Source organism: Amborella trichopoda, chromosome 9, assembly GCF_054954075.1.
Source record: "Amborella trichopoda isolate Santa Cruz 75 chromosome 9, AtrichopodaSantaCruz75HAP2 v2.0, whole genome shotgun sequence".
Taxonomy (NCBI): domain Eukaryota; kingdom Viridiplantae; phylum Streptophyta; class Magnoliopsida; order Amborellales; family Amborellaceae; genus Amborella; species Amborella trichopoda.
In genome coordinates this window covers 11609291-11634836 of record NC_142344.1, presented here as the reverse complement: position 1 = coordinate 11634836, position 25546 = coordinate 11609291, and the positions used below count along the sequence as shown (strand labels likewise).

Sequence of the window (25546 nt, the reverse complement as noted above, 5' to 3'; positions counted from 1 at the left end):
AGTGCTTATTGAAGGTTTAGTCATCATTATATTGTATCTAAGTCTCTAAGGACATTTTTGTCCTTTTTCTTCTAAAAGGATATTCTTGTACAAGTAAATTTTTTATAAGTAATATGAATATATGAGAGGTGTTGGTGGTCAAAATGACCTAATGTCACCTTCTCTCTTTCTTCCTCTCCCAACATTCTTACTTCGTCACTCTCTCTTCTCATTGAGTACTTATTATCTCTTCATCTTTTTTCTCCCTTTCCTCCTCCTTTCATTAGTTAATGCTATATTTTTAACTTGGTATCAAACCTAGAAGCTTTGTAGGTTTTTTGAAACCCTAAAGATCTGATTTGGCCGTGCAAAGGTCTCCTAAAGTTCTACGGCTAGAAAACCTAAATCGAAAGAAGAAAAGGGGGTATGAAACCCTAGATTTGAGGAAAGGTATAGAATTAGAAAAAAAAAAAAGTTTCACGGTTGTTTCCTCAAATTTTTGATGTTATAAACCCTAGATATGGTTGTCATGGATCTATGATATTAAAGTTTGTTGTAGGACCACTTATATGGATCAAATCATCGTCTATGAGTTGTGAAACTAAGTGTTTTTTTAGATCACTTGTATGGATGATCTCGGTTCCCTATTCACAATATTTTTGAGTGGCTGGTTGTGTTGATTAGTGCATATTGTTTTTGTCTTTCTGGCTGCATTGTGGCCAATATGTCTAGTTTGAGTGATTCAAGTCACTCTTCCACCTTCACTAGTACTCCTGGTGTTCCTCCCATAGGATATCCATGGAGATAACCCTGGAATGCAGATTTCTAATGTCAAACTCGATGAAAATAACTATTTAGAGTGGTCACAATATACTAAAATGCTCATCAGTGGAAGGGGAAAGTTGGAGTATATCAGTACTAAAGATTACTGAGCCCGAAGAAACAGATCCAATACATAAGACGTGGGAAATTGAAAACCGTACTGTTATGTCTTGCTTGTTACACTCCATGCAGTTAATGATTAGTAGGAATTCTTTGTTTCTTCAAACTGCAAAAGAGATTTGGGACTCTTTGTATCAAACTTAATCTCAAAGCAGCAAGGTACTAAGGCAGGATATTGGTAATCTTTGAGAAAGGGAGAAGTCTCTCGCTGAATATTTTTCCTTACTCCATAGTATGTGGGAGGAGCTAGACCACTATCAGATTTTTAAACCATCCAGTAAGGAAAATGGTAAAAAATGCAAAGAGGTTGTGGAACAAAATTGTATTTTTGAGTTTTTGGCAAGTTTGAACCCAGAGTTTGAATTAGCCATGGTTCATATACTCAGTAGGGATACCCTTCTGTCACTTAACCAGGTTTGTTCGTTTGTTCAAAGTGAAGAGTATAGAGAAATGTCATATTGCCTAGCCAAGGAGTTGATCGATCTGCTCTTACTCCAGCCTCCTTTCCTCCTAGAAAAAATAAAGGGGATGGGAATAAAAAATTTGGAAAAAGAGGGCATAACAAGGTGATAAAAGTAATCTGAAATGTGACCATTGGGTAGAACTAGTTATCTCGAAATTGGGATCTAGTTGGGTGTCCTACTAAATTCAATTATCAAGGTCAGTTTAATGCTCATAATGCTTCAACCACTAGGATTTCAGCTGCTGATAGTACAGATCAGCCATCACAATCCCCACTGTCTACTTCGAAGGAGATGTTACCAATCCCTAAAGAAGAAATTAAAAGCCTTTGCAGGTTGTTTGCACCATTCGAAGACCCATCTACAGCCTCTAATTCATCCTTTGCACACTAAGGTACTCATGCTTCTGCGAATCATGTCTCACTTCATCTGGACAATCCTAGATTATTGATTCAGAAGCATCAGACCACATGACCGATATGTCTCCCTTATGTTCTTTTTATTCCCTTTGTCCTAGTAGAGACCAGTGGTTTAAAAAACGGATCGGTGCCCGGATCGGACATCCCAAAAACCCATCCAGATCGGTGAATTGGCGAATCGGATCAAGAATCAGCCAAATCGGTCAGATTCGACAATAAAAAATCAAAAACAAATTATTAAAAATCATTATAAATGTCGATTTTTAGGAATCCAATAAGAAATGGGGGTACTACATTATTAACTTTCATTTTTTTTCATCAATATGCGAATATTGAGATGTTCTTTCCCTGTATGAACTTATATTAAACATTAAATTTACATCATACAAAAGAAGAATCATAGAATTATCATGGATGAAGTATATAATCATACAAGGACTACAATAAAGAACGGATTAAATCGATAAAAAAATGACTACCAAAATCTCAAATCGGCTGAAAACCCTAATTCGCTAAATAAAACCCAAATTATTACAACCTCACTAACTATAATCCAAAATTATTACAACTTAACTAACTATAATATTATACACTGAAATTGAAATTGTTGGTTTACATTTTATAATTATTTTACTATACAAATAATAACAAATCCAAAATATCTACAATATCATCTAATTTAAAATATATTATTGACAAAATATCTTATAATATCATCTAATTTAAAATATATTATTGACAACTGTAAGAAAAAATAGTATATTACATAATTTATAATGCAAATAAAATTAATAAATAAAATATAAGATTTCGTTATCAATGTAGAAATTATTAGAATGCGTACCAATTTTCAAAATAATACTTTAATTTTTCAAAAATCTAATATTTTAGGTTTCTAGAATAAATTTAGTGGAAGAGATTGTTAGTAGAGAGAGAGAGATTTCAAATGGCCTCATTGTATGAACCATATCTTTACATTAATATTCCCAAATTCATGTTAAAGACCACCATGTTATAAAAATAAAAAATATAATTAGATCATTTATTCATAGGTAAAAAAAAATCTAACAATAGGCATTCATAGATGAGAGAGAGAAAAAGAGCTAACATGCTCCAAACCTATATTGTATTATCTTTACATATCTAATTTAAGCTTACAATAATCGTAGCTCAAATGCATTTATTTTTTTTGACAAGAAAACTAAGAACATGGTGATAACCAACAACAACACAGACCCACAATAAAAGCTTATAAGCCTATATTGTATTACTTTTTAATCACAATAAGTACCATGCTCAACTCCCACATGGAAAAAATGAAAGAAGTTTGACGTGAATAAAACCTTCCTTAGTACCACACACGTTTGCGTGCTTGAAAAGCATGATGAAGCATGAGGCAGTGTGCTTAAGGACACGTGGCGCTAGGGACCCATGGCTGATGGAGGCACACGTGGCCATGTGATTGTTTTCATTTTTAAAGAAAATGACAAAAATGCCCTCGACACGGCCGGATCCCGTTTAATAGCTGGATCCGAAACGGCCCAGCCGATACCCGATCCGGATCGCCCTGTTCTAGATCGGATCGGTGTTTTTTTGAACTGGTAGAGACAAAATCAAGATTGCTGATGAGTTTTTTTCAACAATTTCTGGAAAAGGAATTGTGAATGTTTCTCCCAATATGACATTGCCGGCACTACTCCATGTTCCCCGCTTTACTCCAAACTTAATGTTTGTTAGTAATATTACCAAAAGTTTGGATTGTAATGTGACTTTCTTTCCTTCCCATTGTGTCTTTCAGGGTTTGAATACAAGAAAGACAATTGGCAGTGGTCATGAAGCAGGTGATCTTTACATTATTGACTCGGCAACAACTATCCCTCAAGCCCTACAGTCCAGTTCAAGTGTTAATAAAAATTGGATTTGGCAATGGCATCTCCGACTTGGTGATTTGTCTTTTCAGCCTTTAAAAGATGTCTCCTGAGTTGTTTACAATGTGACGTCTGTCAACTGTCCAAAGAGTTGTAGAAACTCCTATTTACCTAGTAATAATAAAAGCAAAGTACCTTTTGCTATTGTTCATTCTAATGTTTAGGGTCCTTCTCTTGTTACATCTTTTCTTGGTTATCAGTTTGTGAATGCTTACTCTCTATGTACCTAGATCTACCTTATGAAAGCAAAAGACAAAGTTCCAAATATCTTCAAAGTCTTCCATAAAATAATTATCATGTAATTTGATACTAAAATTAAGGTACTTCAATCTAGGAAATATTGTAATGGAGAGTTACAGTGCTACTTGGAAAAGTATGGGATAGAACATCAAAATTCCTTCACCTATGCACCACAACAACATGGTGTGACCGAAAGAAAGAATACACATTTTAGAAGTGGCCCGCGCTCTTCTCTTGAGTATAAATGTATTCTTTGGGTGTGTTTGCTTTGCTCATGTTCTACGTCTATACCTTACACAATCGGATCACAAATCAAGTGGAGAATAGTGTGAAAGAGAAGTTCTTTGTTCCTCTTCCTATCTCTATTGTTTCTGAATCTGGAACCTAGGATGACAATGGGGGGCATCTTCATGGTGCTGAAAAGAAGGAACTTAAATTCTATACTTGATAGTAACAGAAGAACTTCGAGATCACTACAGCTAACAGCCCTTCATGCCAATTGTATTCCTCCAATCCAGGTAACACTCCCAATCCCTAATGTGATGATTCCAATCTACCTATTGTTGTCCATAAAAGTAAAAGAAGTTGCACAACACACCCAATTAGCAACTTTGGTTCCTATGAGCCCTTATCTCCTTCTTATTGTGCCTTTGTCATCTATGCCTCATATTTCTATTCTTTCTAATGTTACAGAAGCCTTGGCTCACCTCTAGTGGAAAGAGGCAATGTGCGAAGAGATGAAGCTCGTAATGAAGAATTGTGCTTAGGACCTGGTAGATCATCCTAATGAGAAGAAAATGGTTGGTTACAAATGGGTTTATACCAATGGTTTATAAAGCGGATCGATGACCAGGATCGAGCACCTCAAAAACCAATCCGGATCGGCGAATCGGCGATCCGATCGGCGAATCGGCGATCCGGATCGAGAATCGGCTGAATCGGTCGGATTAAAGCTTCAAAAAAATCCAAAAAAATTATTAAAATTCATTATAAATATTGTTTTTTAAGAATCCAACAAGAAATGAGGGTACTACATTATTAACTTCATTGTTTTCATCAATTTATGAATATTGAGATGTTCTTTCCCTGTATGAACTTATGTTGACCATTAAAATTTACATCACACAAAATAAATCATAGAATTATCATGGATTAAGTATATAATCATATATGGACTATAATAAAGAGTTGACTAAATCGATGAAAAACTGGCCACTAAAATCTCGAATTGGCAGAAAACCTTAATCCGCTAAAAAAACCCAAATTATTACAACCTAACTAACTATAATATTATATACCAACAATATTTTATAATTATTTTATTATATAAATAATAACAAATCCAAAATATTTTATAATATCATCTAATTTAAAATGTATTATTGACAACAGTAAGAAAAATAGTACACTACATGATTTATAATACAAAAATTAATAAATAAAATAAAAGATTTGGTCATCAATGTAGAAATTATTAGAATGCGTATCAATTTTCTTTAATTTTTTAGGTTTCTAGAATAAATTAGTGGAAGAGATTGTTAGTAGAAAGAAAGAGATTGCAAATGGCGTCATTGTATGAATCCTCTCTTTAAATTAATATTACTAAATTTATGTTAAAGACCATCATGTTATAAAAATAAAAAATATAATTAGACCATTTATTCCTAGGTTGTATTAAGAAATACCTTTTATTTTTTTGACAAGAAATACTTATTGTGTTATCTTTTTTTTTTTTTTTAACAAGAAAAATATGATACTTGTTGATTATCTTCTTTTTTTTTGACAAAAGAAGAAGATGTTGTACTACATTTTTTTTGCTTGTTGTATTACTTTATTTTTTTTATCCTATGAACTAGTACTAATTTTTTAATCCTAATTAACTAATTAATTAATTATTACTCATATAATGAAATAATACCATGATATAGTAGCTTAATAGAGTTTTTATGTTTTTTTGGTGAAAGATAGGGGTGATGGGCACCTAATTATTATTTTTAATAAATTTTTTCTTTTTTTATCATCAAATTTCATTGCCATAATCGGACATACAACTTTCTTATTCATGACAGGCATACACCGTCGTGCGTACACCATCGAGCGTACACTATCTCACTGCAATTTATCCCAAGCTAATAATATTTGCCAGTGTTTTTTCAACTCACAGATATATCCCACATCGAAGCGATGTGAGAAGAGTGAATAATATAAAAAAACCCAACGAGCTGGTTTGTTGTATGTTGTCTTGGCCATGTGAAGCGTGCGTATTGTACGTTGAGACTTTTTAAGCTGGCCAAAATTTGTCAATCACGTGCAATCACGTGGGGGGAGCAAGGTGGCAAAAATTTGCCAATCACGTGGGGGGAGTAAAGTGGAGTGCCAGTTGGCATAAATCACATTTCAAAAAAACCAAGGTGGGTTCATAAAAAGAAAACCGGATTGAAAAATAAAAAAGTAAGAACCGCCCGGTTTTACCGATACTGCATTTGGATCGGTTATAACCGATACCCGATCCGGATCGCCCGATTCTGGATCGGATCGACGATTTTTGAAACACTGGTTTATACTATAAAGCACAAGGTTGATGGTACCATTGACAAATACGAGGCAAGGTTAGGTGCTGAGGGTTTTATTCAAACTTGTTGAATAGACTATCAAGAAACCTTCTCTCATGTGACCAAGATGAATTCTATTCGGGTCCTTTTATCTCTAACAACTAATATGAAGTGGCCTTTGCACCAACTAGATGTCCAGAATGAGTTCCTTCACGGGGATTTGCAGGAAGAAGCATACATGTTACCTCCACCTGGATTTAAGGCTCCTTGAACAGAGGGAAAAGTGTTTAGATTGCAAAAAGCCATTTATAAACTAAAGCAATCTCCCTGAGCATGATTTTAAAGGTTTAGTAATGTTGTCCAAAGAGTTGGATACACTCAAAGTCATGCTGACCATGTTTTATTTGTGAAACATACTAACGTCAGTACCATTGCCCTCATTGTGTATGTAGATGACATTGTTGTAACAAAAAATTGTCTCAAAGAAATTCAACAGCTTAAGAGCTTTCTGGCGAGGGAATTTGAGATTATAGATCTTTGCCCATTGAAGTATTTTCTTGGGATAGAAGTTGCCAGGTCTAAGAGAGGAATCTTTATCTCTCAAAGGAAGTTTGCATTGGATCTCCTTAGGGAAACATGGAAGCTTGGGGCAAAACCTGCTAATAATCCTATAGAACAAAATCACAAGCTTGATGACAAAAAGAGTGAAGGACTTACAGATGTAGGTATGTTCTAGAGTTGGTGGGTAGATTGATATATCTTTCACTAACGCGTCCAGATATTGCGCGTGTTGTAGGATGATCAGACAGTTCATGCATGCTCCTGGAGCTGTTCATCTTGAAGTTGCTTACGGAGTTCTTAAATCTTTAAAATCATCACCAGGTAGAGGATTGTTATTTGCGAATCATGGGCAGCTACAAGTTGTGCTTATAAAGATGCAGATTGGGCTGGTTGTATTATGGATCAGGCTATTGCACTCTAATTGGGGGCAACCTTGATACTTGTAGGAGTTAAAAACAATCAGTTGTAGCCCGGTCAACTGCAAAAGCCGGGTATCATTCCATGGCTCATAGAGCATGTGATTTGTTGTGGTTAAAAAGCTTGTTATGGGAACTTGGTTGTCCTATGAAAGGATCAATATCCTTATGTTGCGATAACAAAGCAGCCATTAGTATAACTCACAATCCTGTTCAGCATGATCAGACCAAGCATATCAAGGTAGATCGACACTTTATTCGCGAAAGAGTTGCTGCCAGAGAAATTAGTCTTCCCTATGTGAAGACAAAAGATCAGCTAGTAGATATTCTAACAAAGGTTGTTGATAAACATCAACTACAAGTTATCTTAAGCAAGTTGGGCATGATTAATATCCATGCACAATCTTGAGGGGGAGTGTTGTGAGAATGAGTATTGAAGGTTTAGTCATCATTATTTTGTATTTAACTCCGCCTTGGTCAGTCCCCTGCCGTTCCCAAGCCAAGGTAAAGGAGGAGGGTTGTGTTAGGTAGGTAGTCAGTGTAAAACTTTACCCCAATTTTCCATGAATCCTGAATCTATGTTACTAATCTTACTGATGGTATGGCTCTTGATAGAGCAGAGTGGAGGAACAAGATTTGTGTAACCAACCGTAAATAGCTGGGATAAAGCTCTGATAATGATGATGAAGTCTCTAAGGACTTATTTGACCCTTTTCCAGAAGGATGTTCTTGTACAGCAAACAAATCTTTTATAACTAATATAAATATATGAGAGGTGTTGGACGTCAAAATGGCCTAACGTTATCTTCTCTCTTTCAACCTCTCTCAATGTTCTCTTCCTTCCTCACTCTCTCTCTTTCATTAAGCACTTGATCTCTTCATCGTTTTTCTCCCTTTTCCTCTTTCTTTCATTATTTATTGCTGTATTTTAAACTAGGATGGCCATATAGGGACCAAGGTCGGCCTAGGGCCAGGACTGGCCTAGCCCTAGCCAGGCTCAAACTCAGCAGGTTGCCAACTCTGCATAGAAGAGTAAATAACATAATATAGTGGCCAGATCAAGTGCAAAAGCTGAATATAGGGTTGTGGCAGATGAGGCATGTGAAGTTAAGTGGGTTAAAACTATATTGGCTGATATAGGAGTTAATTTTTAGTTACCTATGCCTCTTTATCTTGATAAGAAGCACCTATCCATACTATTGAGAACACTGTATTTCGTGAGAGAACAATGCATACTGAGGTAGAATCTCATTTCATAAGGGAAAGGGTTGCAGTTAGAATTATTTGTACTCTATAGGTGAAATCGGGAAATCAACTAACAGATACCTTCACCAAAGTTGTTGCTCGTGATAGAATACAAGATATAGTTGTCAAGCTGGGCATGATTGACATCCATTCTCCAGCTTGAGGACAAGCATTGAAAGTACAGTAGTAAGATAAGGATATAAATGGAATATCTTATTCAATAGGGTTATGTGTGAGTTATTTACTTATACAGGGGCGTCTCTTGTAATTCTTTCATATCAATATAATAGATCCATGTAACCTATCCCATGAGGGATCACACTACTCGTTTCTCTTGCCTCTCATGCACCTCTATACTTTCTCTTTCAACATATTCTTCTTCCTCTTTCTCTCCGCATCGCCTTTCTCATCTCTCATATGCTCATCTACTGCTTGCTAATTGACACAAAATGTAGGCTATATCTTTCAACTATATGGAGGTCCATGTCTGCATAATTAGTGTTTCAAGTACACTTTACTGCTTCTTGGTAGAATAATGACAATAGAAAACAAAATGAAGCATTTATGTCGAATGCATAACTACAGAATCATGTCAACACTTTCAAAGGACATTCAATTGGCTCAAATGTTTTAACTGATCTTGGCATGCCAGTTGCATTGCCTACTCTTCATTATGATTGCAACATCAATCTGGTAAAGGTAGCCACAGGAACAATGTTTCAAAGCAAGACCAAACGCATAGAGGTGGATTGTTGCTCTCCACAAGATAGAGTAACATGTCAATTTATCACTTTTCCTCATGTCCCAATAAAATATCAAATAGCATTTTGTAGCTACTCAATTAAAATTATAGACATGACTTCTTATCAAAAGACTTATCAGTTTAGAAGCCATATTCCATAGTATGCATGACGACCAAACTAACCTAGACTCACTGTGGTTGACCAAGACAGGTTTTACAATGGGTCAAATCAGGGTTTGATCTAGTGTTCCTTAACCTGCCAAGTGAAGTCGTGCCTCATTTGACCATGCCAGGTCTCCCCAGGTCGAATGAGTTAGGTTGTGGTTGGTTGTCTTAAAAATTACAACTTTCGTAAGTGGTTATGAATTTTGAATAATTTAATTTTTCAATTAGTTAAGCTTTATGACTTAACTAACAAATGTGTCAATAGAATAAAATTAAAATTAAAACAGTAAAAAATCCCGAATCCAAAGATCAAATCCCATGCCAACCTAACTAAAAGAAAGAAAGAAATTCAAAGAATACAAAACATAATATAGGATTTTATTGGCATATTTATGTAAATAACATCTTATTTTGGTGAAAAAATATTCACAAAATTTAAGTTCTAGTTATAGCATTGGATTTGCATTAGAATTCATGTTTTAGTGCATATTGAATTATGGTCATGAATTTTTATTAAATCAGATGAACCTTCTAGTTGTTGTTTTTTAAATTCAATCATTTGAATTATTGTCTGCAATATAAATTCCTCTTAAATATTAAAAAAATCTATGTTTGACCAATTGGGTTGACTTGCTAAGTCCAACGTCCACCAACCTGGTGACAAACCAAGACCAAGTTTGGGCCTAGGTTTGAGAACTATGGTAGAACCGTTAATTTGAGTTTTTTTTTTTTTATTGTTAATTGTACTTCATTAATCATGGTATAATTTAAAAATTTACAAAAAAAACTCTCCATCCAAGGACTTTCTGATCAATACAAATCCCTAACTTCCTTATGATATTATCACAGGAACTAGTTTTGAAAAACCATCTCTAGACCAATGTTCTCAGATTCGCTTCGCAGTTTTCTACGGTTTGGTGAGAAAAATGAAGCAATTCAATGCTTTGGCCAATTTGGGAGAAGACTTCGGATTTAAAAAAAAAAAAGTATAAATAAATTAGATATTTATATATAAAATATATACAAATGATGGAAAAAATTAAAAATTAAAAAAATAAACAAATTAAACAAATAAAAAAAATGCATTTATATAGATAATTCTTTGTTGGCCAAAGAGACCCGAAGCATGCCCGAACAAACCCGAAGCGGTCCAAATTTGACCGAAGCAGCCCGAAGCAGACCGAATCTGACCGAAGCGGCAACACCAAGCTTCGCTTCTCTTCGGTTTATGCCTAAAATCCGAAGGCTTCAGCCGAAGCGAAGCGAATTTGAAAACATTGCTCTTGACAATGAATCCACGACCATATTGGGTTCTCTCCGTAAATGACATATCAGTACGATGCAATTTGTGTTGCATGTTATCTATAAATGCATTATGCATAGGTGTCCAAATGTATACTTATCGTGACGAACTCTGACCATTGGAACCCGTGATTACTGCATAAGAGATTACCCCTGACACCCCAAGCCTGACAACTCCCCATTCGAATGGATAGAATAAGCTTTCTAGGTTTTTAAATCTTCATTACATCCAGGGATTAATAACCATGGACTCTCTTGTGAATGGTCCAAACTAGTAAATATTTGAAAGATGTAAAAATGAACAGCATGCAGATAGAAGGGGGCCCTTCTTCAATGAGCTGAAAGCCCACAAAAATGTCTTAGAATGCAAATTAGTACTATGCACAACCCATGTTTGCAGAATAAACAGCCAGTAGGTCCCAAATAGCAAGAGTCCATATATTTAGATAATCATCCAATCCAATCAATTTTTGTGAAGAATCAGCTTTTTGACTAATGGCACTAACACTAGAAAGAACAGGAAAATGAGCGAAGAAAGAAAATTAGTAAGCATTATCACAAGCCTTATTTTGCTTGCATGAAATCACAATCAGAGATTAAGTCAGCCACGATCCTTGGATTTGAAAGCAAATTAATTTGTCAATGTAACAAATAACACATGTTAATTCATTCTCTGATTATTGGTAGGGCCAGTCATATACATGAATGTTCAGCCAAAAGAAAGCATTCTCTAATGCCTAGGTCATATTTACCAATAAAGCATATAAATTTAAAAGAATAAAAAAATCCATTATCAACCATATCAATAATGTACCAAGCTCCTTGTAGCCTGTCCAATCACTCTTCTCCCACCACTGTAAATAAAAACGATCAAAAGAGTTAGTCAAATGAAGTGTTGTAATCCTGATCCTAAAAAGACTCATCAAATACTAAAAAAACAAAAAATAATCACTAGAGTTTCCTAAAACAATTTGACAACAACTAAGAAAGCATCATAAGTAAAGAAAAATAAAGTTTTTCATTTCGAATTTGATACCCCTAAGTTTATGTACATCATCATTACTGATATGAATAAATAACACCCAATCCATCATTCACAGCATTTAGAGACTTAATGATTCGAATTTGATACCCCTAAGTTTATGTATACGTGCATAGGTTTGTAATGTTATCTTCACCTTGATGGACACATAAAGAGTGAGTATGGAAGAGAAAGAGAGGAAGGCAGGGTTGAAAGAATGAAGTCTGATTTTGCCAGTTTGCTGGAAAAACGGATGAAATTAGGAGAGAGAGACGGAAGCTTCAAGAGCGAGAATGGAATAACAAAAAGAGTACAACTTTTAAAAAGAAAAATCTTTTTTCAAAAGCAGAAATAACCCGTGCTTTAGGTTCCCCGGTTGTTCTTGTTGACTTCAACTAAATATTGTGTCGCTCAAATCTAATGGCGTAGAGGCCGCAGCCCTATGAAAACATTTTCCAAGCATAAAATAATATAATACCATAATATCATCTCCAAAACTAGAACTTTCAAAAATGCAGGAAAAGTTCAATGTAAAATCACTGTAATTTAAAACAGAAGGAAACAACGAGATAATGTTGTTTACTCCATACTATCTAATAAAGAAACAATAACATAATGTTGTTTCGGCCATACTATCTAATAACAATCCCTATACATGCAAATGTGCTGATCGCAGAACTGACCATCTTTGGTTTGATGTTTAAGGGCATAATTACTTGTACTGGAAAGTAATGTTCTTTATCTAATTAGTAGATAGCAAATTTGTCCTCGCTGAAACATACTCCTTAGGTCACAAGCATCTCATCATTCATGAACACTAGAGAGAGAATAAGGAGTTTGATCTCTGAGGTAAAGATTTTCTAATAATGATCTAGCTCAAACGGATCAATGCAACTCATATATACAGAGAAGACACTACAGTTCTTCCTCATCTTTATTTCTAAATAACATAGACTCACATGTTAATGTCTTTTTTGTGCGTGTTGACACACTAAGGTCACGACAATGCGTCTGACATTTTAGACCTAGATATTTCTTCTTAACTTTTCTACTTGAAGTCCCACTTTAAAAGCATTTAATGTCACCTAAATTACACAACATTTTTGTAAATGGACTATAGATGTGTCATGTTTGAAAGCCCAATTTTGAAGTTGGTGATATTGATATTCGTAGCCATGTCAAACGCTGACAAATGTATATGTATATTTGTAAGGTTTTTAAAACCCTTGGGGTGGATCTGCAAATAATAAACCCAAGGTTTTTCTCTTTAAACAAGAAACAAGACAAGAAAAATTTAAGTTTGACTTAACAAGGACCATATGCATCGTGCTACATGTGGCCTCTTAATCTCTCTATCCGAACATTCTTAGGGATCAAAACCGCCATCATTAAACCAATTCTAACAAGAAGCCAACTGGAGTTGCATTTACAAAATAAGAAGTCCATACGGCCATAGTTTGTTATTGTTAAAATGCATCATGAAAGAAATAAACATCAACAGCAACAAACTCTTGAGCTATGGAAGCCTGACACACTCTATGGAACAGTCATATATCCAGAAGATTAACCTCCTTTATATACATACAAGGATGAGAAACTCTATTAACTGTGACTCAACCTGGAAAAATTCAGAACACAAGACCTAACAATAATAGAAAAGATACCACATGGAAAGCTTTTATCCTGAGACTGTTAACATTTGTATTGAGAAGGGACTTAAGTTTTGTTTTTCCACACTTTGTCAAACTAACATCTTAAGCATGAAATTGCGCATGTATGAAGAGGTATGGACGTCTTATGGAGGCATACTTGGAGGACGTCAAACAAGCTCGCGGACCTGTTAACAAAAGACGGAGCTAGGACGACACCTTAGCACGGCCGGCAGCTACCTCACCATCCCGTTTTTGGACCTCAGCTCTAACTTTTATAGAACCCTAGCTCCAACAACCCTTTGTAATCTTGTTTCTTTTCTACCTTTGTGGTACGCTCCCCAGTTAAGGGGTACATGTAAGGGCCATTTTTATAAGCCCGTTTTGCTGTCTCACCCAGAGACACTCATTCTCAGGGTCCTCTCATCCTTTATCTCTCTCTTGTACTACCTTGTAATCTTACTTCAGTTACATAAATGTTAACACTTCTCAAAAAAAAAACATCTTAAGCATGATTGGCCTTCTTGAGTCTTCTGGTCTTCAATACCTCCAGATGTTACTTCACCAACTTCAGCTTCAAGTGCATAATAGAATATGATCCTTTTGAAACAATCAAAATTTATGAGGGACAATTACTGGTTGGAATGATGTTCAAGGAAGTTGTGATGACTAATTTCTAGAGTAAATTTTTGTTTCTTTCTTATTTCCCTTTTCTTTGAGCAAGTTCTCATTGGAAACAAATAAAATGATGTCTAAGACTATGAGAGAATTGCTTGGTATGATTCTTAGAGTAGATTTTCCATGACAAAAAATTGACTCTCCTTTGGGCAAAGTTATTAACAATGACCATGCTATAGAACAATCCAAGAAAGATAAGAAATTTGAGGACAAAAAATAGTCATAGAATATTTTGGTAAGTTTCAATTTCAGTGTCATTAAAGAGTACAACTACCAGCTTTATTGAGATAGTCTAACTGTGCTTAATACTCTAATTAAGAAGCAACATGACAATCTTGTTGCAAATAAAAGCTCTTTTTCTACCTTGCATAAGTTTAAGGGAGGTATAAGATATAGGTTTATCTTCTATATTTATCGTGTAAGTGTATATATATCTTTCCTCATGTGGTTAAGGACATGGGGGTAAACATGCCACCTGACTTGTATCTTTCCTCATGTGTATAAGGACATGGGGGTAACCATGCCATCTGACTCCATATACAGATGCACATAAACCATTTACAGTTCCACTTTAATGCTAGTGCGAATTCTTTGCATATCCATCTTCATTCTCACTTCAACAACCCTCCCACCCCCCTCCAGACATTCGATATTTTTGTAAAGGCATCCACTATTATTCTAATTAACAAAGACTTTTATGATGATAAAGTCAGCACTTTATAATACAAGCAGTATACCAATGCTTATGAAGTCAAAAAAAAAAGGAGCATGAAGCCATGAAGCATGTAAGAGAAAGTTATACCGTTTCTCTCCATTCTGAAGAACCATCATGACTACGACCACCCATTATAGCCCAGCGACATCTATAACCATTTTCTCCAAGGTCTTCCCCACTTTGACGATACCATGTACTGCCATCTTCATTAATACCCGTCTCATTGACATTTCCATTCAACAAATTGATTCCCCAATCCTTCTCACTAGCGATTCCAGTGTCTGAAAGAGGAAATTAAAGAATTTATCAAAAAGAAAAAAGAAAGGGAAAACAAAAGGATGATTAAATATTTTAAGCACGACTAGAGGAGAAATGTATGTCAGTCATTCAATTGATGTTATAGGAGAGAATGGAAGAAATTCATGGACGTATTGTGGCATTGCCATAGTATTTTGAATGGGAATGCCTAAACTATCAAGTAAGGATGTAACCTCTTTTGGGAGGAGTATCACGAGACTGTGGAGCAGAGTTCTTCGGACTACAGCGGGGACAAAACTCTTCTTGCTTTGGGGCACCCCTCGGCCTGCATCAACAGCATGGACGGGAAAAGAGTTACAAAACACACAACAAAAATATCATCACCTCTCGCAAGCAAATGAAGATATAAAAGAATTGTGAAGCTGCTTCAGAAATTACACCACTAGAACACGTTCCAGGCTTACAAACTATGCACTTGGAATAACCAAATAAGTTATTTATGCCTTAGTTGGACAACAGGATAAGCAAAGGAATTCATATGAGCTCATTCACAAGAACACATATTTTACAACCCAAGAAAATCCAATCTTCATGAAATTGAGTACCAAATAACACTGACACCGCAAGTTTCTTTTGACAGAATACTTATTGCACTTTACATGGAGGAATAAAATCTGCTTTAACAGCATAATGATCTTATAATAAAGAGTGAGAGGGCTATTTACTTACGTGCATACAGAACTGATGAAGAGAGAGCAACCTTAAGGCTCTCTGCCTTTTCTTATAAGGTTATTGTGCTTGGAATAGTGAATAACAACCTATGCAGAAAGTAAATCATGAAGAAATCAAATATTTTAGAGAACCGATATTAACACCCTAAATTTGATTGGCAATGGCAGTGTGAATAGTTGGCCGGCCAAATAATAGTGAAATTCAATTTCTTTAGACTTACTATTCCAAAAGAGTTACTCTTAGCCATAACAATAGATTTATCATAAAGTGCCGGAGCAGCATGTACTTTCATTTTGTACAGGAGAAGCCTTACAGTTAAATACCACAAATACAAACCAAATGAATGAACAAGGCATCCCCTTTTGACAACACAATGTAGGACCACTAAAATAATAAAGAAAGTAAAATTTTGAGTGTATATACCTCAGATACCCTAATTTTGACTGGCAATAAAACAGTGAAACACTATTGCCTGAACTGGCAAAAGAAAATATTTCAAATTTACTTCTTCTCAGAAGTATCTTGGACATCCTTGTCAGCTAATAACATTCATTTCAGGAATTCCTATATCAAAGTTAACATGGTATTAGATGCAATGGCACCCTAGATTACGAAGCCCCAAGTCTTCGATATGCAGTAAAGAGTCTTAAAAAAAATCACATGGATTTACTGTCCATAGTACACGAAGATGTTGAATTCCTCATTTCTGAGGTTCGTATATGCAGCACTACTCGGGGGTAACAAAGCATAGAATCATCATAAGGTTTGATTAGTTCAGATAAAATAAAACCTAGGTGGAGTTTCATTGCAATTTTATCAGGCGTTTGGATTTGGCTCTTCATCAGACCTTTGATGTAATTTCTTGATCAAATTTATACTTTTGGTGATATGAAGTGGTCATGTTTGGATCTCATTGTTGAACCATATTTGGCTTTCTAAAGATTTCACATGTGGGTGTTGGATGGAATAAAAAATTACCCAACTTATTCTCCTAGATCATAAGCATCTTAAGCCACAATTCATGTTCAACGGTTTAGAGCATAAAGGTTTTCTCGGAAATGTTTAGAAAAAACTTGTTGTCAAAGGTTCTATTATCTGGAAATATGTTCTGCTCTGTACTTTTTTCTTTTATGTTGATGGAATCAGAGCAACAAAAAATTTTCTTTTTATCATAGAGCAACAAATTTCCATCAAGTTGACAAGAAGAAACTACACAGCAGGAATTCAATGAAACAAGTTTCATTTATGGAGATATTCAGGACCATATTGATATATAGTGGAACCCAAGTTGGAAATAAAAACACCAGAACATCTTAAACTAAAAACCTCGTTGAGTTAGAGACAATTTGAACAACCATATCTTGGATTGTTTACTTAATAAAATGGTTAAGAACAATGGGTTCACAATATTTTGACTCACCATATATTCTTCAGCATTAAGTACTTCAGAGTACAGCACACCATAGTATTTCTTCAAAAAAATAACTGTTTGGAATAATTCATTTTATATTTATGCATAAGTACACAAAAGATCTCATGCTGCGTGAGTTTGATGCTCCTTCAAAAAATTACAAAACCTTCCAAATTTACCAATAGAGGAATTACAAGCCTATAACTCATAAAACGACACAACTGCATTGCAGGAAGAGTACATAAGGCATCTACCCAACAGACTAAGTGCAATCTACAATAAGAAATGCGCACTTGTAATACACAAAGGGTTTCCGAGAATCTCAAGAAAACAGTGGTACTCCAAATCTGCATCATTACTCCCTCTAAACAAAATCATGGCAATGAGGAAATGGAAGCGACGTATACCTTGCAGAAGTGAAGGGCTGGGCCGGCATAGCGTGGATTCTCACACTTCGAGGGCTCTTCGAGTTCTTCGAAGAAGCTTCGAAGCCCCTCTCCTCTCCTGTCTCACCATGGCTGGAGAGCTTTGGATACTTAGCTTCCAATGAAGAGCAAATGATAACGCCACACAGATCCAGGCGAGCCCTCTTTCTGAACCCAATGTTGATAGGAAGAGGAACAGAAAACCTCTTAAACCTAAGATGAATGCTTCCCGCTAACCCTCTGCAACTCCCCTCCATTCTCTTCACAAACTAATAGGTTTCACTCTCTAACATTTGCATTAGCATGTAAGCTCTCTAAGGATAAAATAAGCAAGGGGAGAGAAGAGGAACCTATTCTAACTTCTCTTCCTCCTAATATATCTCCTCTTTCAGTTCAAAACAAAAAACCTAATCTCCCTCTCTTAGTGTTTCTCTCTCTACAAATCGCTCTCTGTGTTGCAGTCAAGCAGCGGGGGGTGCTGCTCTCGGGGATCTATAAAAACTTCAAAACTTGGGTTCCCCCCAAACCCTCGCTAAAGTCGCGAGGAAATCTGGGCCGTCGGATCCCATTCGAACGAGCAAAGCTGCGCGCTGGTTAACGTCTGGGAGGGCATTTAGCCCAAATTAACCATACACGTTAGCAGGTGTGGGCCCCATCCTTTTGGACACTCCTCCTTCGCTTGGCATCTCCACCGTCAGCGGGCCCCACATCCACGTGGCACTCTTCAGGACCGTCAGCTCGCGTGGGCCCACCTTTGCCTCTGGGGGTTTGTTGGTAGGTACTCCGGAAACTTGGCGCCATCCCCGGAGAATAACGATCCCCGATAGTTCGGCCGAACGCTCCACCGGACTGCAGCAGACTCCCTCAAATCTGAGCCGTCCATTCGGGATAAAACAAGCGCAGGACATCCGATGAAAGGTTCCACATCTGCCGTACATCGCCACTCGTTCCGATGAACGAGCCCCGATATCATCATCGAAGAAGCATCTTTCTAGCTGACTTTTTGGATACTGACTCATCCCCAGATATATCCACGTGTCCCATTTCTACGACCAATGGGGATTGCACTTAATGGATAAGAGTGAAATTGTGAATGGGGGCCGATGTGGCGGATGACTACGCAAATAGCTACGCGGCCCATAACGGAGCACGTGGGCCCATTCCCATACAACACCTCACTTTCTCTCTCTACGTCATCAAGAGAGGCACCACACGCCTGATGCATATCATTTTAGAGAGAGGCTTGGAAGAGATTTTGGGGGTCCACACCGTCCACCAAATGAATGGGTTTTCTAGAGAGAGAGAGGATTTTTTCTAGGGAGTGAAGTCCAAAGTATAGATTGGAGCACGACTTTTGTTGTTGATTGGGCCTAAGACTAGGAACCCCAGTCGGGACGCGTGGCCCGACCACTTTATAATCAATCCACCTCATGAATGGATAAGATCATTCAGTCTCCAAAATTCTTTGCCAAGGTAAACGTGGACAAATCTTAAGATAATGTTTGTATGAAATGGTTCAAGTTATTGCTATGTACTCCTGCGATTTGTGTGGTTTAAAATCTTGCTACCAACCATTTGCAATGCTAAATTTTTTTTCGTATTTTTTTTTGAGCAATTTAGTGGAGAAGACATGTTCCTAATCGTTTTTTCAATAGATCGAAGAGTTATGTTTTAAATGTGTTAATTGAGGGTGTCATCCGTAAGAATAGATACAGTGTTGTGGTAACTAGATACGGAAATGCTACCACTACGACCCAGCCCTTTTCAATGCTAAATATTAAACAACACATTTGGTACCAATCCAATCCAATCCAATCCATAAGTATTACAGCCCTCTTTTTTAAAAGGTTCAATGTTTATGTAAGTTTTAGTGGTTTTGTTGTCAATTTGTACAAGGGATGTACTTTGTATTTAATTCTTCTTCTTTTTTCTACAAATCTTAAAGACTTTATCGATCAAAGAAATTACATCAAGTAAGTTACAAAAGAAGGTCCAAATCCTTAGCACCAGATAATCCTGGCGGCGACACCCCCATCTTAGCTAATGCATCAACCACCTCATTGGCTACTCTATAGACATGTCTAGGTCTAGAAGAAATCTCTTGAGAACCATTGGCATCGAAGATGTGCAACCCAATTGATCTCAAACTCCAAGGCAATCCATGTTCCTTAATGCACCACTTAATTACGTTTAGTGAATCCCCTCTACAACGAAATAGCCGTCTATTTACCTATCCCATAAAATCTTATATCCTTGTAAATGAGAGGATATTTCTGCCTAATTAGCCGTTGTATTTCCAAAAGGCCCAGCACAACAAAATGCCACATTACCATTCTAATCCCTAAGCAAATCCCCTACTCCAGCAGGACTTGGATTCTCGAGTGAGCTCCCATCGAATTTTTTGGTTTATAACATCTCAACATAGGAGTTGCCCATCTATCTAGTTTCTGCACTCCATTGGTTAACTAAATTCCCAAATTCAATAGGATATCTGGTTCCTATACATCCCAGTCTTCTTTTGTAACAGAGAGAACTTCATAAAGTATGTTGGATTTTACTTTTAATTATATTCTTAGTCGATGCAACCCAATCAAAGGTTCTTATGTTCCTCTCTTTCCAAATCTCCTATAATACGGCCCCATGATAAATTTCCCATATTGTTTTTACCAATTTTTAGCAAACCAGACATATTAAATTGTTTGATAATATCCTCATGGCTCCTAATAGCATCAAAGAGAAACCTAATCTCTAAAAACACCATTTCCAAATATGAGATACAACAAGGAATGCAAGAATAGGTGATCCCCTATTTCTTTCTCTTTCTTGACAATGTTACACAGAAATGGAAAGTTGAGACGTTGGGATGAAAACCTAGCTTGTACCATCTTGACCCAATATGTTTTCTTAGGTGATCCCCTATTTCCTCATCTTATTTACACATCAAACAAATATTATCCATAATCTTGCCTTCCTTTTTCAAATTATCTATAGTAAGAAGTTTCCATTTGCATCGCAATCAATACACAAACAAAAAAAAAAAGCTTTTTATGGGGAACTGGCCACTTCCACATTGTATTAAGCACACGTTGTGCCCGCCTCATTCAATTATAAAAGAATAGGCGATATGCATACCTAATAGTAAACATTCTATTATTATTTATCTCATGTGTAACCTCATTTTCAGCATTAAGAGTAAGGTAGACTCCTTCAACAATTCAGCGAGTCGAGTAATCACGACATCTGGAACTATGTTATACGAGAAATCAATAACTACAACCCCAACAATGTGATGGCTGATTCTCTCACCAAGGGGGGCATCTCTTTAACAGAGGCACTTGTCTTTGATACTGTAATTTCCTTCTTTTGATACTATAATTTCCTTCTTGTTTCCTTCTAATAAAGGTTTAAAATTCCTATAAAATAAAATTCCTTCCATATGCGTGATTGGTTGATCTCCTCATCCACAGAGTCCCAAAGGATGTTCCTCATCATACGTTCAAATATTTTTGGCAATAGAGGTAGGCATAAGCATGATAGATATTTTGTAGATGATGGGGTAAATTTGCCAAATATAATTTTATTTTACTAAAGTGATCCGACCCCCTAAAGACGAAAATTTTGATTTCTAGAAGTTAAACTTCACCAGAAATCTCTAAATAATTGAACCCATCCTACTCTTGATAACCTTGCATTTGAAATAGGCAACCAAGATAATAAGGATTTGATCCACCTTAGAACCAAAAGAGATTGCTAAGTTGATCATCAAATTTCATTGACAAGTAAACCCTGCCAATGTTGTCTTCTTAAAATTAACCTTCAAGCCCAATGCCATTTTGCAGTATTTTAGAAATATGCTAATATTAAACATCATATGAAACATTTCATATCATTGTTTAGTATGCAAATCGGTGTTTTAAAACCCGGATTAGTAGGGTGGTTTGTTTACTCATAAATCCGTGTAGGATCATTGGATCGATGATTTCGGATCGAGCCTGAATCGACGACCAAAAAATATTAAAAAATAAATAAAAATAACATATAGATTTATAGGGTGGAGATTTAACAGACCTAAAAAAAATTAGACAAGCTTACAAAAAGAAAAAAGAAAATATTTTTTTTAGTGGGGGTGAGGGAATGCCATCCCAGAAGCAGTTCGGTCCCGGCAGATTTCCATGCAGATCGCAAATCTAGATTGAAAATTGCTGTATTTTAAAACATTGATCAAGCCCTTTTCAAATTTCCTTGAGGCACAAAATTGTATTGATTAGCCCCTATATCCACATAAAGATATGTTAAATTCGTATTGATGGAGGCTATGGAGTCCGAGTAAAAGCGTATTGTTATATCCTAGCTTGTTTCGCTTTTTGCAAATATTATATCACACAAAACGCTGCAAATAATTCTTTATTTTCCTTTTAATTGGATCAAGCTAACTATTTAAGGAAGAATGTGATGATAAGCACTCACATATTAAAGACGGTGTCTTGTGCCCCTCCACCATAACAGACCACCACTTTACATCCATCTCTAAGATGGACGTTTGATGCATCAGGGTACAAAAATGTAAGATTGCTCCTTTTATATCAAAATCTGGTTGCCACAAATTTTAATTTTAATTTTTATTATTTTTATTTTTAGAGATGTAGATAAACTTTTTATTTTTTTATTTAGAGTTTAGAAATAAATTTAGTCCACGTTTTTAGTTTAGTGTTTTTAAACTCCTTAATGTGAGTTGGTTTTCGATAATCCTAAGATTAATGTTGAAATTCATCTTTTATTTGAAAGAAGTCCATAGAAAAAGTTCCATCTTTTGAAATGGACGTGAGATAGGAAGTATCTACGAGGAAAATAAGGAAAGTTGTGGTTTTGAGGGAAATCACTTAGAATAGGGAAGTGGGTATAATAATTATGCAAATCAAAATCTGATTACTACAAAATTTAAATTTTATTTTTATTAATTGCAATTTTTAGAGATATGGGTGAACTGTTTACTTTTATATTTAAGGTTAATTTTTAGAAAATATTAGTCCATATTTTTAGTTTAGTTTGATAAGCCCATTTTTGCTTCCTTTCTTTTCGTGTGAGCTGCTTTAGGTAGGTCTATCAATATCCTAAGATTAACGTTGAAGTTCATCTTTATTTGGAATAAGTCCTTAGAAAAGGTTCCATCTTTAGAAATGGACATCAGACAGGGAATATTTATGAGGAAAATAAGGAAAAGCTGTGGTTTTAATCATTTAGAAAAGTGAAGCGGGTATAATAAGTAAGGGATTGTTTGTTTTTTTGGCAAGCGAAGCTTTAAGGATGATAAGAAGTGTATTTTTCTAGCAAGTCTACCTTTAGAAATATAGAACCCTTTATAAAAGGGATTCACCTAAATCGTATAGGGGTGATTGATTTTGTACAAAAAATAACAATAAAAAATCTACCCATATTTCTAAAAATAAAATTAACATGGATAAAATTATCAGATCTTGATATGCAACATTAATGATACAAATCAAGATTTGCATGCTAAAAAAACAACCTCTTACTTATTTGATACAAATCAAGATCCAGATGCTACAAAAATTTTATTTTAATTTTATTTTTTGAGATGATGATAGATCATTATTTTTATTTTATTTAGGGTTAATTGTTTGAAATAAATTTATTCCGTGTTTTTAGTTTAGCTTGATAAATCTGTTTTTGCTATATTTCTTTTCATGTGAGTGGGTTTTAGGTAGGTTTAACTATATCCTAAAATTAACGTTGAAAAAGACTACAGAAAAGGTTCCATCTTTTGAGATGGACGTCAGGTTACATCTTTTGACATGGACGGGAGACAGGGAGTATCTATGAGGAAAATGAGGAAACTTGTGGTTTTGAGGGAAAACATTTAAAAAAGGGAAGTGTGTATTATAATAATGATGCAGATCAATATTAGATTGCTATAAACATATAATTTTGTTTTTATTAATTTTATTTTCAGATATATGGGTAGATTTTTTAAGTTTTATTTTGTTTAGGGTTATTTATTAGAAATAAGTTTAGTCCATGTTTTTAGTTTAATTTGGTAAGTCCATTTTTGCTTCCTTTCTTTTATGTCAGTTGGTTTTAAGTAAGTACATCTATATACTAAGATTAAGATTAAGATTAATGTTGAAGTTCATTTTTTATTTGGGAGAAGTCTTTAAAAAAGGTGTCATCGTTTGACATGGACGTGTGATAGGGAAGGAAAGTTGTGGTTTTGCGGGAAACCCTTTAGAAAAAGGAAGTGGATATAATAACTAAGATTTTTTAGCAAGCAAATCTTTAAGGATGATAAGAAGTGGGTTTTTTTAGCAAGTCTATCTCAAGAAATGTGAAACCTTTTATGAAAGGGATTCAGGTGAATTTTAAAGGGGTGATTGATTTTGAGGAATGAAAAAAAAGGCTTTTTTGGGAGAGAAATAAAGCTTTGTTTTTTTTTTTGGTGCTATGGTGCATGTTGAATGATTTAGGCTCTTGCGTTTGTGCTTTTTTTTTGCTTATTACTTTTTTATTTTGTATTTCTCTAAAATACGATTATTTTGTCGGTTATTGGTTGCTAGGAATTTTTACTTTTTAGTCTTGTATCTCTTTCTAAAATACAGTTATTTTGTCGGTTATTAGCAACCGGTAATTTTCAACTGAAATTTAAAGTATAGATCCTCTTTTTCCCAGTCCCAAGAACTAATATCCTAGAATTCTAGTTATTATCAGCGTGACCCATATCCGCATCGTTGTCATAACCTATGATTACAGGGAAAGCATTCTATGTGACCCACCCACACATAGTATGCATCACCCTTGATCTCAAGGGTTAGATATGAGTAGATAGATGAGATGACTTGATTAACAATGTCACAAGTTCGCTTTTAATTTTCAGATCTTGATATGACGGCTCAAAGCTTTTTTATTTTTTATTTTTATTTTATAAATCATTTTGAAGCGAAATTGGGGGCATGCATGGATCTGACATAATCACATATAATATAAGTAATAAAAAAGGTATTTTCACTGATACCAAATTACCAAAATACCCCTAAGCATATTAGGGGCATTTTGGCTAGTTATTTTTATGAGAAATATTTTTTTTTTCTTGTGCTTAATTTATTATGGGATGCCAACATTTCATCCAATAGGATTTTGTAGGAAAAATGAAAAATAAAATAGTGTTTGGCATGACATTATAGCATAAACAATCATAGCCATCAATTTATATCAAACGGCTGAGAAGTGGGGTCGCATATAAATTACGTATTGCTGGGGTCACACAAAAAGCTTTTGAATCACGAGGAGATATACCATCACAGGTTAAACTGTGATGGAGATTTGCAACGAGATAAACAAAAATTTGGGTTTTTTTTTCCAATTAAGTTTAAATTAAGATATATTTGTGATAATTTCTCATGATGATATTAAAATTAAAAAAAGAACAAAAAAAAAGAAGTGAGTGCAATTGTACTTCTTTTAAGGAATTCCATAAGAGCTCATATACCGATTCTGCAGGAGGATACTAGTATTGACACTTAATCCCTCGGGCAAACTGGTTTGGAAGGACCAGCTTCATGGCCGTCCCCCTAGCTAGAGGACTTCCAACTTGGGGCAGCACCACTGCCCGAAATGCGTTAAAAGAATTTCTTAGGAGGATTTTTAAATCTGAATCTTCTGGATGTACTTAAGAATCACTGCATACTTATTT

At 35.4% G+C, this 25546-nt stretch overlaps 1 protein-coding gene across 40 annotated transcripts in view; it reads right to left on the bottom strand.

Annotated features, from left to right (window-relative positions):
* Window positions 1-19190, bottom strand: part of LOC18424299 (inactive purple acid phosphatase-like protein) — a 49848-nt gene extending 30658 nt beyond the window's left edge. For 35 of the 40 annotated variants that reach the window (XR_016040005.1, XR_016040006.1, XR_016040003.1 and 32 more), the window contains exons 1-4: window positions 17824-19190; window positions 15507-15598; window positions 15103-15296; window positions 11767-11806 (exon numbers count right to left, since the gene is read on the bottom strand). Coding sequence is in view for 15 of the 40 variants with exons in the window: in XM_088845781.1 (XP_088701907.1) it covers window positions 11767-11806; window positions 15103-15296; window positions 15507-15598; window positions 17824-18098 (601 nt within the window). In the remaining 25 variants the exon portion in view is untranslated. Of the gene's footprint in view, window positions 1-11766; window positions 11807-15102; window positions 15297-15506; window positions 15599-16002; window positions 16092-17823 lie in introns of all 40 variants that reach the window. The other 5 variants (XR_016040013.1, XM_088845791.1, XM_088845792.1 and 2 more) reach the window with 1 other exon arrangement.
* Window positions 19191-25546: the final 6356 nt, after the last annotated feature.